Source organism: Diaphorina citri, unplaced genomic scaffold (genome assembly GCF_000475195.1).
Source record: "Diaphorina citri unplaced genomic scaffold, Diaci psyllid genome assembly version 1.1 scaffold454, whole genome shotgun sequence".
NCBI lineage: Eukaryota > Metazoa > Arthropoda > Insecta > Hemiptera > Psyllidae > Diaphorina > Diaphorina citri.
Window position 1 is genome coordinate 51,726 of NW_007377889.1, and position 17,245 is coordinate 68,970.

Sequence of the window (17,245 nt, forward strand, 5' to 3'; positions counted from 1 at the left end):
ATCTTCATGAACATATGAAGTGCAGACTGTATGTGGTCTTCCTGACAATATCATTACGAATATAATACTGAGGAGACACTAAGGTGAGGACAAGACATCATTTTGTACCATGTCAGATTATCCCTTGAATTTTGAAATGTTCTCCTCTTTTGGAATTGAAATACAAATGTATTTAGTTACAAAAAATTACAGCTAGGTTGCGCTGTGGTCGTATATTTTCTTGCTTTTCAGATGGCGCCTTAAAAAAAAAAAAAAAAAAAAAAAAAAAAAAAAAAAAAAAAAAAAAAAAAAAAAACTTTTTTTTTTTTTAAAAAAAAAAAGCACAAAAAAAAAAAAAAAAAAAAAAAAAACCGTACCTTTTATTTTCTTTGGAAAAATAAGGCTCAAGAAGGTAAATCTTAATCAAACGTAGAAAAATGAACAAAGTTAAAATTAGCTGTAAAATTTGTCAAGGTAAACACAGAGGGAATGAAAAATAAAATGTAAAATAAAATATCACACAAAATAAATAAAAATGGCAAAAAGGAGATAAAAATATGATGGTTTCTGAGATTTAAATAAACAGGTTGAAAAAATAAAATAAATAAAAAAAAAAATCATATTATAATGACATCTAAATAATAAAACTGGGTATTGAACACGAACCTACTTATGTATGTACCTACCCAAAATGATTATATCAAAAGAGAACCAGACTTTTGAGCGCAAAATTTATCGATTTATCCCCACCATAAGAGGAAAACTTGGTACTTCTGTATTTACTGGAAAAAGCGTAAACATAGTCGTGACAACAAAATTTCAAATTGTTGAGCAAACATAACACAAAAGTACAACCAAAGCCCTAAGATACTATTACTATTACATAGACACTTCTTATTTTTCGCCTTTTCCCGTGTTCAGACGGGGTCGGCGTTTTTCGCCAGCTCTCAATCAGCCCTAAAGGGTGATCGCTTTTGGGTTGTAGGTTTTAATAAAAATTATAACTTTCTCTTGGAGAAAAAAAAACATCTAACGGGTTAAATATTAACCCATGTACGAGTATTCTAATATATTATTGTAATTCTAATGACTAGATTTTAAATTTCCAAGCGCCTAGACAGACCTCAATACAATCGTAGAGCTTTTCTAAACTAATAAATTTTCAACAGAAGTAGGTACTAAGAAAAAGTTTTGTTTTTCGCATTTGCTCTCAATTTTCGAGATCATGAAAGTGACAGACCTGAGATACGTATTATAATGTGCAGTGTATAATATTGGTTCTGAAAATAGCATAGGATTCTGCTTCTAAAGCCGAGTCCACACTATTGTAGAACGTACTGATCAATTCTGGTGTGGAGCTAGATTAATTCTAGCAAAATTACAAACTAAATTTTAGCCCGTATAAAAACTCAAGCTTAATCCTCCAAAATATCAACAAAACTAATAATATAATTGATTATTATCAAATTTATCCAATACAAACTTGAACTCCAACAGAATTTGTTTGATGAGTAAAATAAAATAAAATCTAAAGTGTAGGCTACTAATCGTAGTGCTCGCAGAGAGGGCAGTGTCCATTAGATTACCCTACTCAACGTAGCTTAACCTTAGTGACTATCTACTTCCTATAGGATCTAGGAGGGGGTAAGGCTAGAGGATAGCTACTGGAGGTAGTACTAGCAGAGAGGGCAGTGGTATCAAGTTTATTAGCTTCATGTTCAAGTAGCAGAGCGTCTACAGCAGGGTCGTGAGCTACTGTACGTAATGAATCACCCAGGGCCTGTCTCAATTGTTGCATCTCCTTGCCAGCCCTGGTATCACGGTAGATGTACAGTTGACGTCGCTTGATCTCAGAGTTCAGTTGATCTCGTAACATTTGAATCTGGAAGCGAGACAAAATTTGGAGTAACAAGTTTTCCAAGGAATCTATCATTTGTACACAATTTTGAGCGAACGATGTGACTTTTGAGTTTTATTCGACGATTTTACAATTAGTTTGTCATTTTGTTTCTTGAACGGTTTACTGGATTTTGATGAAATATCGCAAGAGTGTACGACACAAATCAAATCAAGAATAATAATAAACTGAATATTAAACAAATTAGGTAGGTACATAGGTACTGATCGAATAAACTACGGGCTAAATAATTCCCGGAGGGACGGACCCAGCTTGTTAGTCATAGTTTGGAAACCACTGTGAGTTTCGGATAATCCGTTCTTAGTTGGCCCATTCAAATCAAAAGGAAGCTATTCTCGAAGTTTCATCAAAATCGGTCCAGCCGCTTCGGCTGTGAGTTGATTATGAATGAATGAGTCAGGGTTTACTCTTTTATTAATATATGTAGATGGACAAAATTATGAAATGGACGGAATTACCAGCAGAAGAAATTTTCAACAGGGCAATGGATAGAGAAATTTGGGCCAGAACGACCGCCAACGTCTAATGAGGATACGGCACATTAAAGAAGAAGAAGAAGAGGATCATTTTTTGTGATTTTTACTATATCTTACCTGATTCTCCAGTCGGTTCACTTGTTGTCTATTTTATTTTTTGTGATTTTTACTATATCTTACCTGATTCTCCAGTCGGGTCACTTGTTGTCTATTTTATTTTTTGTGATTTTTACTATATCTTACCTGATTCTCCAGTCGGGTCACTTGTTGTCTATTTTATTTTTTGTGATTTTTACTATATCTTACCTGATTCTCCAGTCGGGTCACTTGTTGTCTATTTTATTTTTTGTGATTTTTACTATATCTTACCTGATTCTCCAGTCGGGTCACTTGTTGTCTATTTTATTTTTTGTGATTTTTACTATATCTTACCTGATTCTCCAGTCGGGTCACTTGTTGTCTATTTTATTTTTTGTGATTTTTACTATATCTTACCTGATTCTCCAGTCGGTTCACTTGTTGTCTATTTGCCCCCATCTCTCTCAGGAGTAGAAATGAGAGGGTTAATATACAGTTTTATCTCCCCCCATCTCTCTCAGGAGTAGAAATGAGAGGGTTAATATACAGTTTTATCTCCCCCCATCTCTCTTGGGAGTAGAAATGAGGGGGTTAATATACAGTTTTATCTCCCCCCATCTCTCAGGGGTAGAAATGAGGGGTTTAATACGTTTTGCCGTATGTCAAAAACGTATGTTTGCCGTATAGATTGAAATCTTTAAACTCGATTTCCGGAAAGTAGGATTTTTTGACATACGGCGTTTTCGCTTAGCACGGCAGTATTACGAACATTATTTCCTATTAGATTTAAAATTAAAAAGTATATTCAGTGTGCTGTGGTCCTAACTTCTCACCTTATCGTGTAGATTCTCGAGTTTATTTCTCAGCTCGGATCTCTCTCTGCATAGTTTGGTGATTTCCTCACTATCACCTCCATTCATTGGAGATTCGGATGGCCATTGGGACATTCTCAGTTGACTCTCCAGACCGGCTCTGGCTACCTCTTTCACCTCTAGTTCATTCTGGAGAAGATTTCCTCACTGTCACCTCCATTCACTGGAGATTCGGATGGCCATTGGGACATTCTCAGTTGACTCTCCAGACCGGCTCTGGCTACCTCTTTCACCTCTAGTTCATTCTGGAGACGGCTTAGCTGATCACATTGACTCATGTTACATCTGTTGGCGAGAAGAGAGGAAATAATAAAAGAGATAATGTGTATATTGACTTACTGGAAACAAGCTGGGTCCGTCCCTCCGGGAATTTTTCAGCCCGTAGTTTATTCGATCGTGATTAGAGAAAATCAGTACCTATGTACCTAAACTTTTTTTGGGTGCTTTTTTAGGAAGTCTTCAAGTTCAAATCATTAGAATGGAACGAACTACCTACAAACTTTTATTACTAAGCTGTGTCTTCAAAATGTCAATGGTTTCATGACAAATACATAGGTCCCGTCAATTCTCAATTACCTGAGAGTTGGCTGCGGCTTTAGTTTGGCTCAGCTTGGTTTCCAGAGCATATTTCTCTTCCTGTAATGCTCGCATGGTTTGCTGTGCTTGGGCCATCTTGTTTGATTCCTGGGTATGTGCATCTGAGAGATCCTTGATTTCTCGCTTCAGAGCTTGGGTCATTGCTTTCAGATCATCCTGGGGAATGATTCGTATAATAGGAGGTTAATAGGAATTAAAATAAAGAAAATGAAATAAGCTAAACAAGTTTAAAAAGGTGAGCTTTTCATCACCAAATATGCCTAGCTGCCTCTTTCTACAAATCGAACTCGAGACCATCTATAAAGCTAGCAACACCATGAGCTCCCTAGAAAAATTAAGTAATATTGATAATGTAGTTACCTTTCACTTGAAACTCTCAAGAGACTATTTTATTATAAGAATCAAACCCACACCCATTAACAAGTACGTACATATGTTAAAGCGGTCTCTTCTTGAGCCCTTGTGTGCCGCGTCCATTTTTGTTTAGGACTATTGCACTGCTACTACGAGCGTTTACTTACCCGTTCTCTCTCAATCTGCGCCACTTGTTGCATTATTCTTTTTTTTAGTATTTTGAGGTTATTACTAACCTGTTGTTCTAGTCGTCTACATCTCTGTTTAATCTGAGCATAATCATGATGAGGACAAGACATAGTGACGTCAGCATCAGGTGATTTCTCATACAGGGTGTTCCCAATAGTTGAGTACGTCTTGTCTCCCCCCGCTCTCTCATAGCTACGACTCCTGGATTTACGTTCCAAAGTTCTCTTGTCACTCTCTAGCTGACGAACCTAGAAGTAGAAATGAGAGGGTTAATATACAGTTTTATCTCCCCCATCTCTCTCAGGAGTAGAAATGAGAGGGTTAATATACAGTTTTATCTCCCCCCATCTCTCTCAGGAGTAGAAATGAGAGGGTTAATATACAGTTTTATCTCCCCCCATCTCTCTCAGGAGTAGAAATGAGAGGGTTAATATACAGTTTTATCTCCCCCCATCTCTCTCAGGAGTAGAAATGAGAGGGTTAATATACAGTTTTATCTCCCCCCATCTCTCTCAGGAGTAGAAATGAGAGGGTTAATATACAGTTTTATCTCCCCCCATCTCTCTCAGGAGTAGAAATGAGAGGGTTAATATACAGTTTTATCTCCCCCCATCTCTCTCAGGAGTAGAAATGAGAGGGTTAATATACAGTTTTATCTCCCCCCATCTCTCTCAGGAGTAGAAATGAGAGGGTTAATATACAGTTTTATCTCCCCCCATCTCTCTCAGGAGTAGAAATGAGAGGGTTAATATACAGTTTTATCTCCCCCCATCTCTCTCAGGAGTAGAAATGAGAGGGTTAATATACAGTTTTATCTCCCCCCATCTCTCTCAGGAGTAGAAATGAGAGGGTTAATATACAGTTTTATCTCCCCCCATCTCTCTCAGGAGTAGAAATGAGAGGGTTAATATACAGTTTTATCTCCCCCCATCTCTCTCAGGAGTAGAAATGAGAGGGTTAATATACAGTTTTATCTCCCCCCATCTCTCTCAGGAGTAGAAATGAGAGGGTTAATATACAGTTTTATCTCCCCCCATCTCTCTCAGGAGTAGAAATGAGAGGGTTAATATACAGTTTTATCTCCCCCCATCTCTCTCAGGAGTAGAAATGAGAGGGTTAATATACAGTTTTATCTCCCCCCATCTCTCTCAGGAGTAGAAATGAGAGGGTTAATATACAGTTTTATCTCCCCCCATCTCTCTCAGGATGTTTTCTGGACAAAATTTGAACCAACACTTTCGTGTTCCTGGTAAAAAGACCTTTAATTTGATATATAGGTCGACCAGGTTTGGATAAGTCCTTCTATAGTCGGTTCACTTGTTGTCTGGATCATTTTTTGTGATTTTTACTATATCTTACCTGATTCTCCAGTCGGTTCACTTGTTGTCTATTTTATTTTTTGTGATTTTTACTATATCTGTCCACTAACCACTATATACCTTTTATTATTACTATTGTAATTTAATAAAGGAAGGACGGACTAAAAAGCACCAGAAAGTCTTCTTCTTTGCTTTTTTCCCGTGTTAAAACAGGGTCGGCGTTTTTTAGTCAGCCCTAGGGTGATTGTTTTGGGACCGTTGGGTCAGAAAATAACCCGTTGAAATACCTGCAATGAAATAAAGAATACATTTGTTGACTCTGGGAATGGAACCCCAGATCTTCTGTATTGATAACTGATCCCTTACCTGCGTAGTTCTGCTAGGGAGGCCTGGCAAGTATCAAGTCTCTCCTGCAGTACACGCTTCTCATTCTCTGCACTATGCAGTAGTTTCTGTAGCTGTGAACCAGAGAGACAATAATGGAATAAGCGAACAATGTTTAAATGAGTGTGGTATAAGTTTGCCTGATCGAAATACTATCAGACCGAAGTCATGGTATTGCATCCGAGGGTTCTGGGTTCAATTTCCTGAATTATTATTATTATTATTATTATTATTATTATTATTATTATTATTATTTTCGTTGAAAATCTCGGGGCATAAGCTGGCTGTTTTTTTTTTTTGTGCAATTAAGCTGTTTAAGTCTAGATAACTGAGGGCTTACCTGAGCAGTTTTGCAATTTAGACATCTTACCTGTTTGAGTTTCTCACAGTTAGACTGTGAATTCAAACTCGTATCCATAAGGTTACGTTGTAAGGTTTGTATTTCTCCTCTGAGCTCTGTCTCCCCCGCTGATGCTCTCTCTAATGTTAGATTCAACTGATCTATGGTAGTTTTGAGTGATGTGCAGCGCTCCTCTAGACCTGTGATGTTACGGCATTGGTGTTCACAACGCTCCTGTAGTTTCTGTGGAGTAGAAATAGGGGAAGCAAGGTTAGAACGTTGTAAGCTTAGGCCATCTACTCACGCTCAGACAATCTAACAAACCGCGGACCGTCAGTCCCGTCAGACAGTCAAAACGTGTGTGGTGGGAAAAGCTTCAGACCTAGGTAAGACGATCTGATAGACCTAGGTCAGAAGCTTTTTCCGTCAAACAAGTTCCAATTGTCTGAGCGTGCGTGGCTGGCATTAGCTTTGTGAATATAGATTTGTATGTATTAGCTTGAGTTTTTCTATTTTTACTTTCTACTAGCAGGTTACCCGTGCTTCGCCACGGTTGGAATATTTAAGTAAAAGAAAAATTCTCCGTCATTAGGAATCCTCACCAGAAAGAATGCTACCGTTGCACTTGACTTCGCACGTCTGTAAAATATGGTCGCGCTACGCGCTCCTTATTGCATTCGCACTTTGATACAATATGGTCGCGCTGCGCGCTCCCTATTGGCTTTACGTCTTTTAGAAAAAATGGTCGCGCTACGCGCTCCTTATTGGCTTCTCAATTTGAAAGAATACAATCGCGCTACGCGCTCCTTATTGGCTTCGCACTTTGAGTCGTAGAAGAAAAAGAAAAATTCCGTTTTTCCTTACTTTTCCTGCTCTATGACTTTGAAACATCACCCAAGTAAGCGCAACTGATCTATTCTAGGTTGTTCCTAATTAGAGGCTCTAGGCCTCTAGCTTCAGTGAATTCATAATGTTCTATTCACTTACATGAAGGTTAGTCTCCTTCTCCTGCAGTAACATCTGTAGTCTCTGCTGATCTCCTTCCAATGCTACACGTTGTAGTTCTAGCTTGGTTACTCTGGCCTCGGTTCTACTTAGTTCATCTTGTAATGCTCTCTTCTCTGCATCTAACCTTGCTCCGGACTCACGACATTTCATCAGCTTATCCTGTGGAATGGAGAAGAAAATATTTTTCAAAGAGGTTGCATAGAGGGAGTTGTAAAAGCTCATCCCGTCCTATAGGGCTGTTTGCCCTTCTATTCTATTCTATTATGGGACTGGTTGCTCCTCTCCCAAGAGAGTATGCAATTAACACTGCGACCTCTGTAGATCTATTGTGACCAGTATTTTTTCCCCTGCCCAAGCTGCTATACCCTGGCCTTGATGGAACCTAGAAGTACCCTCACTGGTATATTTCAACCTCCCCAGTTTCTCTAAAATTCACCTGCAGCACCTCTAAAGAGTCCGCATACTCAGGTTTATTCCAGAGAAAAGCTGTGAGTCCATATACTATCCCATTAAGAGGATACCAAGAGGTATCATCAAGGCCAGAGAGCTAGCTCAGGGCCCCTAAATTGTAGGGGTCTGATGAGGGATATTCAGGTACATAATTATGTCGTTGTACCCAGTGTGTCCAAGCATAGTCGACCGAGGAGGTGAATCTATGTTGTCGAGGCAGTATGGACGGTTCAGTCGAGATCGATGGGTGGCCGCCTGGCCGGTATACTATGTGTGGACACACTTTAACTGATTTTCATATTCAGGTCTGGAAGAGGCTCGGAATCAGCTTGAAATCGAGCGTGCTAAGTTACTCACTCAATGTCGTGAAGTAGAGCGCTCCCTTCTATCCAGTGAGAAACATGCACAGACGTTGACGGAGGAATTGCACAAAGCTTCATCACAGAGTGCTCAGAAACTGAATGAGGAGAAGGAATTGAATGCAAGACTCCTAGTGGTGTCAGAAGAGAGAGATAAGGCACAGCAAGATCTACATGCCATTAAGAAACAGGTGAGAGAACATGTTTAATAAACGAAGTAAAAGTTTTTTTTTTTTTTTAGTTTTTTTTATTATTATAGCTTGGAGAGTAGCACGCCTGCCATGTAAGCACTAGGCAGGGTTTATACGCGACCTGGAAAAGTCATGGAATCTGAAAATCGGCCAAAAAAGTCATGGAAAATAGTGAAAATTTAAAGAGAACCTGGAAAATTCATGGAATTTGCCACCCGGTCAAAAATTAAGAATGTTCAAAATAAATATTAAGTTTTTCCGAAAAACGGCCTGCGGCGCATTCCCCCTCATATTCCTTGACGTTCTGCACATTGCATATTTTATTTAAATGAAGGGGTAATCTTACTGATTTTTAAATACCTCCGCCCCCTAACTTTCTGGAAAACTCATGGAAATTTTCTGGAAAAGTCATGGAATTTCATTCCGGGAAAAGCGTATAAACCCCGCTAGGTCACAGGTCCGACTTGGAGCTGATAAGACCTTAGCAGTGCAGTAGGAACTCGATCAGACCTGTATAATTGAAAACCAAGTAGGTATAACCTACTAATGGATTGCATTTCAGATCGTGGATATTGAAGCTAACTACGACCTAGCTCAACAAGAAATACAACGTCTCCGACAGAGAGGGGATGAGGAAGAAGGGAGATGGAGAGCAAGGGAGCAAGATCTGATGATGACCCTGGAGTCATTACGAAACAAGGAGAGAAAACTGGAAGATCAGAAACATAATCTGGAGGTGTGTCTAGCTGATGCTACACAACAGATTAAGGAACTCAAGGTAAATTTACAAAAAATACATTAATATCTAGTAAAATAATTAATTGATTTTTTTTTTTTTTTTTCTGACAGACACTGAAGCGAATACAATAGCCCGTCCACTATACCTTTTTTTATTACTATCGTAATAATAATAAAGGATGGGCCAAAAATCAGTATGGATACGTTGCTCGCGGCATTTTTAAATGCACTAGTTCCCAACGATTCACTAAAGTTCCGGGTATCGATCCCAGTACCCTGGCTTAGTATACTTACATCGCCCTGAGATTTTTCCTCGCTAACATTACTCAATGTTAATTCCAGAGTCAACACTTTCTCTCTGAGATGTTGCAACTCTTCATTCTTCTGATCCATTGCCTCACTCTGTGTTACCATGGGAACAGAAAAGAAAATTAATTAGTTGACTTTGAAAAAGCATATGATTCATTTTCTATTGAATGTGATGTTGAATGGTCTCTATATCAGGTAGTAGACAGTAATTAATACACGTACATTCTTTTATCCTTAAATACAAGTATTACAATGCTGCAGGTTCAATTAAATTGAATGCAATAAGTGATAAATTCAATATGCATATAAAAATGGGGTAACCCAAGGTGACTTTATTTTCCCAAAACTTTTTTTTAGTGCTTTTTTAGGAAGTCTTCAAGTTCAAATCATTAGAATGGAACGAAGTACCTACAAACTTTTATTACTAAGCTGTGTCCTCAAAATGTCAATGGTTTCATGACAAATACATAAGTATTCTAATAAAACACTAGCTACGTCCCGTCAATTCTCAATTACCTGAGAGTTGGCTGCGGCTTTAGTTTGGCTCAGCTTGGTTTCCAGAGCATATTTCTCTTCCTGTAATGCTCGCATGGTTTGCTGTGCTTGGGCCATCTTGTTTGATTCCTGGGTATGTGCATCTGAGAGATCCTTGATTTCTCGCTTCAGAGCTTGGGTCATTGCTTTCAGATCATCCTGGGGAATGATTCGTATAATAGGAGGTTAATAGGAATTAAAATAAAGAAAATGAAATAAGCTAAACAAGTTTAAAAAGGTGAGCTTTTCATCACCAAATATGCCTAGCTGCCTCTTTCTACAAATCGAACTCGAGACCATCTATAAAGCTAGCAAAACCATGAGCTCCCTAGAAAAATTAAGTAATATTGATAATGTAGTTACCTTTCACTTGAAACTCTCAAGAGACTATTTTATTATAAGAATCAAACCCACACCCATTAACAAGTACGTACATATGTTAAAGCGGTCTCTTCTTGAGCCCTTGTGTGCCGCGTCCATTTTTGTTTAGGACTATTGCACTGCTACTACGAGCGTTTACTTACCCGTTCTCTCTCAATCTGCGCCACTTGTTGCATTAGATTCCTCACTCCCTTCCTCACTATCTCAGGATCTACATCAATGAGACCTTCCCCTCCTTCTCCTCCTCTGACTGGACTATAACGGCGCGATGGAGATGTCATCTTACCTCCAGCGTGTGATGCACGGCCGTCTAGCTGAATACCTGGCAGTAGAGTAATGGAATTTAGCACATACTATACGCAACCCTCTAGACTCTAGGTGAATACCTGTCAGTAGAATAATAGATTTCACAATTCTTTTAGCACATACACGGCCGTCTAGCTGAATATCTGTCAGTAGAATAATAGAATGAATAGATATAGTTCACAACTCCCTTAGCACATACATGACCGTCTAGCTCTAGCTGAATACCTGTCAGCATAAATAAGGATACGATTAGTTCAGAAAAATGAACGTTTGGAGACAAAAATCAATGAGCCAAAATGTTCTTTATGTCGACAACTCACGCTCAGACACCAAGGTCTCTCAGACTGTTTGACTTTGGTTTGTCAGAACGTTTGAGCGTGAGTGGTATTATGTTTTCAGAATTTTAGCATAATAGAACAAACCGTTTTGAAGTTAATGCGGAAACCAAATGCAATAGCTATTACTTATGTACCGACTGGATTTTGTAGAGGAAACTGTAACAACCGAAGTCTTACTGTCCCGAAATCCAAGAGAAAAAAATCTGGTGTGAACATCACACGACTTTCTATTACATTAAACTTCTCAACTGTAAGTCGGACAGTTCTAAAAGTTTCACCAAGCTGTTTGCCCTTACACCTCAGACCTAAGCTCTCAAGTGGGCTTCTTGTGTACAGAGTTAAACGCTTGATAGAGGGAACTGTAACAATGGAGGTCTATGCACCGAAATCGAACAGAGGAGAAGAGGATAGGAGAAAGCCAGCTGTTGTAGCGGTAGTCAGCTCCCATGACGTAGTGGTCACTGCACTCGCCTTGCTCGCGGAAGACCCGGGTTCGATTCCCGGCGGGGTCAAGAAATTTGTATCATCCAAATGATTGATTCCGTGACTGGCTGGTGTGGGGCCCACTCAGCCTCGTGAGGAAAATTCTTGATTTGATTTTTTGATTTTACTTTCATGTAATAATTTGAAATCAAGATTAGAGCCCGTTCTCTCTTTATTCCCAATACAATGTTGAAGTCACCCATCTATTTATTGGTCTTTCTCGGCGTAGCTTAACACAGGTGACGCTAAAACCGGTCTTAAATGATCGACTGAAGTATTATCTAAAACTTTCTCGCTTTGAGTTCATAGGTCGTCGCCACAATTTTCAAGATCAGAGCTCATTTGTGTGAGAAAATGTGAAAAAAAAAAATCCCCCAAAAACCAGTTTTTTTTTTTTGGTTTTATGGACAAAATTTGCAACACCATTTTCGTGTTCCTGGTAGAAAGACCTTTAATTTGATATATAGGTCGACCAGGTTTGGATAAGTCCTTCTATGGGGACAGACAGTTATTTTTTGTGATATTTACTATATCTTACCTGATTCTCCAGTCGGTTCACTTGTTGTCTGTGTGATTTCTCCCTGGCTTCCAGTAAACTCTCAGCATGTAGCTGAGCTGCTCTGTATCTCTCTAGATCACTAGATCTATCGGTATGACAATCCATACTCTTGTAAGCATCGTACTGGGCTCTGATACGGGCTAACTCTGCCTCCTTCTCTGATAGCTGTCCATGTAAAGTGTAAAAGGTAAATCAATGTGATTTCTCAATTATTTAGCCTTAAGATACCATGTTTGATATCTTAAGACATGGTATCTTAAGGCTAAATAATTGAGAAATCACATTGATTGATCTCAGGTACCATAAGCTTTGTACAAAACAATACAGTGTAAAAGGCATGGTATCTTAAGGCTAAATAATTGAGAAATCACATTGATTGATCATTACATGAAAGTAAATTCGAAAAATCAAATCAAGAATAATAATAAACTGAATATTAAACAAATTAGGTAGGTACATAGGTACTGATTTTCTTTAATCACGATCGAATAAACTACGGGCTAAAAAATTCTCGGAGGGACGGACCCAGCTTGTTTTATATTAATTTTTTAGCCAAAACCAAATATCCACCAAAGCAATCACCCTTGCTAGGGCTGATTGAGAAGCTGACGAAAAACGGCGACCCCGTATAAACACAGGTAAAGGCGAGGAAGAATGGGGCCTTCGGGGGGCCCGCACAGACCCTTTTCCAGAGTGATTTCTACATTTCACTGAACTATGTACTAGCCACTTTTGAACACCATACTTGGTGATATAATCATGGGCATGATACACCCTAGGAATGTATAGTTGACTCAAAACCCAAGGTGTATGGACAAAGGAAGCACTTTTTAGTCCGTCCTTCCTTTATTATTACAATAGTAATAAAAAGGTATAAGGGACGGACTATTGTATTCGCTTCGGTGTCTGTCTAATGCGGAAACCAACTGCAATAGCTATTACTTATGTACCGACTGGATTTTGTAGATGTTTGATAGAGGAAACTGTAACAACGGAAGTCTTACTAGCTGTTCCGAAATCCAAGAGAAAATGAGGACAGGATAGAAGTTCAGTCAGTAAGAGTATGCTCCTAATAAACGAGCCTAATTTCTTTCCACAACCTGCTGTCAGCGTCTGGAGGACAGGATAGAAGTTCAGTCAGTAAGAGTATGCTCCTAATAAACGAGCCTAATTTCTTTCCACAACCTGCTGTCAGCGTCTGGCTAATTGCTATCAAGATATAAGTGACTCTTACCTGCTATACGCCTGAGAGTAGATCCAATAGAACTCAACTTGTGTTCAACATCTTTCTTACTAGCTTCTAGTTGTAATAGATGAGCACTGGATGCTCTCACCCTCTCTTCTGCACCTCCTAGTCTTGCCTGGAAATATAAGAGAAAGAAAACGTATAGAAACATATTTATGTTATCTAAGATTCTAATGTAAACGTCTAATTTCTAAAAACAGGAATGAAATTTCACAAAACCTAAACAAGTTCTTTAAGTTTTATACACACAGGTCCAGTAATACGACCTAAAAAAAAAAAAAAAAAAAAAAAAAAAACTTGACGATCTCAGCAGATCAAACGTTTAAAAGACCCAAAAAAAAAAAAAAAAAAAAAAAAAAAACTTTACTTAACAATTAATTTGTTTTATTTTCAAAAGGATTCTTATAAATTAGTCTAACTTTATTGTTTGTAAGCTCCTTGAGTTTTATCCGAAATTCCTTTCCTTCAAGTTTACCCGGAATTTTGTTCTTTATCTCAATTTCTTTGTCCTTATTTCAATTAATTATGCCAGCCTAGTTAGCTTAGTTGGTAGTGCGTCTGCCTTGTAAGCGCTAGGCCGCGGGTTCGATTCCCGCCCGGGGCGGATTTTATCCTGATGGGATAATGTTCGTTCTCGGAACGGCTGGCTTTCTCCTATCCTGTCAATTAATTATTTTACTAGATATTAATGTATTTTTTGTAAATTTACCTTGAGTTCCTTAATCTGTTGTGTGTCTATGACTTTGAAACACCACCCAAGTAAGCGCAACTGATCTATTATATTGTGATGTGATGGACGTAGTAACGGAAGGGGTTAATTGACCGGTATACGTATTGTGTTTAAACTTGGGGATTTTAGATTTACTTTGTTATCACCAGAAATTTCCAATAGTTTGTCAATTTTGATGAAATTTAGCAAACACAAAGAAATTTTCTCGTTTTGAGCCTGATCGGACCTTTAGAGGCCCCGCAGTGGCTTTTTGCATGAAATTCATATACCTACTTGGAATGACGAAAATCTGGTAGGACCAAGTCCATTGTAAATTACAACGGTCCCATTGATGTAAGAAGGAAAGCCGTGGCTCAAACATTTGCTTTGGGTATTAAATTTTTATTAATTGTGGATTACAAAAAAAAAAAAAAAAAAAAAAAAAAAAAAAGTCTTTACCTCTTTCTCCTCACATTCCTTGACCAGATCCTCCAGGTTCTTATTGACTCTGTTATTCATCTCCACACTCTGTTCATATTTCTGCTTCAACCTCGCTAGATCTTCCACCACATTCTCTTTCTTGCGTTGCAGGAGACTCAGTTGATGACTGAGGTCACTGCGATCCTTGGTCACCTGGCTAAGTTCTACTTCAACCTGAAACAGGCAGAGAAGATACGAGATGACAAAGTTGTACTCAACAAAGAAAGAAAAGATAACTTTATTTATTTAAATATAAAAAAAACAATCACTAAAATTTCTCTCCTCCAGTAGATACCCTAAGATGCATGCAGCGTTTCCTCTCTAGATTGCCAGACCAATCTTTAAAGAAAATAGAAAAGATTATGTCTTGCATGGACGTTCAACTAACAGCGACAGTGACCAACTGTTAATCCATGTAAACACGGTAATGATCTTCAATGACGGGGGTTTACCTTTCATTTGGCAACAAGCTACCAGACTCCTCATATTCACCTGAGAAAAGCCAGCAACACGCCATTGTCCGGATTGTCATGTATATGAGTACCAACCAGGCGCAACATTGCTTAACCTTGGTGATTCATTGTGAACTAATACCTACAGTTCGGATTTTCAAAAGAAATTCTCACTTACCTTCTCTTTCTCTATTTCGAGGAACTTGCACTTCTCCTGTAGAGTTACTTTCTCTGAATCTAAATCCAATCTGATCTGTTCTGCCTGAAGTAATTCCTTCTTGAGGGATGCTACATCATTACTCTGATCATTCAGTTGATTACGCAACGCTTGCTTTTCATCGTCACCCTGTATAAAACACATTATAAGTGAGCAAAGCTAGAGCAACACCCTGTAACATATCTGAAGTTCTTTAATAACATTGAATGTTGGTAATCCAAAACGAGCCAAGAGCCAAATTCCAAAATTTCCCAGCAGAGGAAAAAACACTTCTCATTTACAAACCGCACTATGTAAAACACTACCACAAAAACACAAATGTGAAAAAAAGGCCAAGTTCCTATCCAAAAATGTCGGCCTATAAAAGTGGTGAGATCAGAAAATTAAGGTATGACACCTGCATCAATGAACCTTTTTCTTTGACTAACCCTAAACCCTGATCATTTGCGATTTTTTCGCATGCTACCTAACCCCATTTTCCCCTTGATGCTTGTTTGTGAACGTTCTTTTTGCACATGATCTACCTACCTTTTTAATGGGATGCTATACACTGTCTAGGCTTCATGGTTTCTCCCTTACCTGCTAATATAGGTGTGTATTCTAGGCTTCACGGTTTCTCCCATTTAAGGTAATGTACATATGTAATTATATTTTAAGTTACCTGCTATTTTCTGCAATCCCTCGTCAATGGTTCTCGCTTGGTCTCGTTTCTCACTCTCCACTTTCTTCACCATCTCTCTCAGATCCTTGTTAGACTTGGCATATTTGTCCTTCTCAAAGTTACTATCTGCCAGATGTGTCTTTGTATCTAGGAGATCCTTACGAAGAGATTCACCCACATTCTCCGCTGAAATGTTAAGTTAGTTAGAATGTAAATTATTTAGATAAAGAAAGAGATTATGGGATACGAAATATTAAATGAGAGTAAAAAGGGCTTAGAGCTGTTGTCTTCACTACTTCAGTAGAAGTGGTTCGTGTGGTCAAATTCAGATCTACGATTGTACTGTAATTTTTTAAGGAAACTGTTCCATTGGGTAAAAAATATGACGTAAAAGGTCGATTCCTACGTAAAAAGGTGTGAAAAATCCAAATCTGAGGTAACTCCGAAAAAGTAACTTTAAAAGGTAGAAAATTCAAATCGAATTATCTCGGGATCTAGAAGTCGTAGAAGAAAAAGAAAAATTCCCTAGTTCCTCATTTTTTCTGCTCTTTGAATTTGAAACCTCACCTAAGCAACTGGTATATCCTTTAGCTCTATCATCAAACCCATACCTTCTTTGAGTCGTCTAGCAGTTTCCAATAGTTGTGCCTGTACAGTGTCCACTTTATCTTCACTCAGATGTAGCTGCACTTTCAGTTCTTCACTTTCCGTCACCAAAGCTTCCCTTTCGCTCTTCAGGTCACTTATTTTCCTCTCCAGAATAGCCTTCTCCTCTTCAGTTCTGGTTTTCAGTTCTTCCAGTTTAGCCACGGTTCGATTCAATTGTTCACGCAGAGTGTTGATGGTGTTACGGTCCTGAAGAGAATAGAAGCGTAGGTATAAGTTCCTCCAGTATTAAAAAGAAGAAGAAAGTTCACAATGGAAGGGAATCGAACCCACGGCATACCCTAACAACATCGATGGTTGGCTCATAGTTGGGAGAATGGTTGGCCCATCTCTTCGTTGGTTGGGGAACTGTTGACTAACGGTAAGCGCGCCAATCCATACATTTTGTCAACCACAAAATGTCACGTAAGGGCAACAATAATTAACCAACCTAAAATGCTTTGTTAGGGTAGTGCTTGTACAGACCATGGGCTAAAAACCACTTTTTAGTCCGTCCTTCCTTTATCATTACAATAGTAATAAAAAGGTATAAGGGACGGACTATTGTATTCGCCTCGGTGTCGTCTGTCAGTCTGTCAGTCTGTCAGTCTGTCAGTCTGTCTGTCTGTTCCCATAGAAGGACTTATCCAAACCTGGTCGACCTATATATCAA

At 38.6% G+C, this 17,245-nt stretch overlaps 1 protein-coding gene across 1 annotated transcript in view; it reads right to left on the minus strand.

The window, feature by feature from the left end:
- Nucleotides 1-377: 377 nt before the first annotated feature.
- The window catches only part of LOC103508972 (rootletin), a 33,504-nt gene continuing 16,636 nt past the window's right edge, over nucleotides 378-17,245 (minus strand). The window contains 17 exon segments of the mRNA XM_026823434.1: nucleotides 378-1,861; nucleotides 2,491-2,553; nucleotides 2,869-2,910; nucleotides 3,285-3,423; nucleotides 3,465-3,608; nucleotides 6,149-6,240; nucleotides 6,537-6,749; nucleotides 7,494-7,673; nucleotides 9,547-9,654; nucleotides 10,078-10,254; nucleotides 10,620-10,798; nucleotides 13,397-13,523; nucleotides 14,118-14,149; nucleotides 14,591-14,771; nucleotides 15,228-15,395; nucleotides 15,932-16,113; nucleotides 16,539-16,782. Coding sequence (XP_026679235.1) covers nucleotides 1,598-1,861; nucleotides 2,491-2,553; nucleotides 2,869-2,910; nucleotides 3,285-3,423; nucleotides 3,465-3,608; nucleotides 6,149-6,240; nucleotides 6,537-6,749; nucleotides 7,494-7,673; nucleotides 9,547-9,654; nucleotides 10,078-10,254; nucleotides 10,620-10,798; nucleotides 13,397-13,523; nucleotides 14,118-14,149; nucleotides 14,591-14,771; nucleotides 15,228-15,395; nucleotides 15,932-16,113; nucleotides 16,539-16,782 — 2,535 coding nt within the window. The 3' untranslated portion in view covers nucleotides 378-1,597.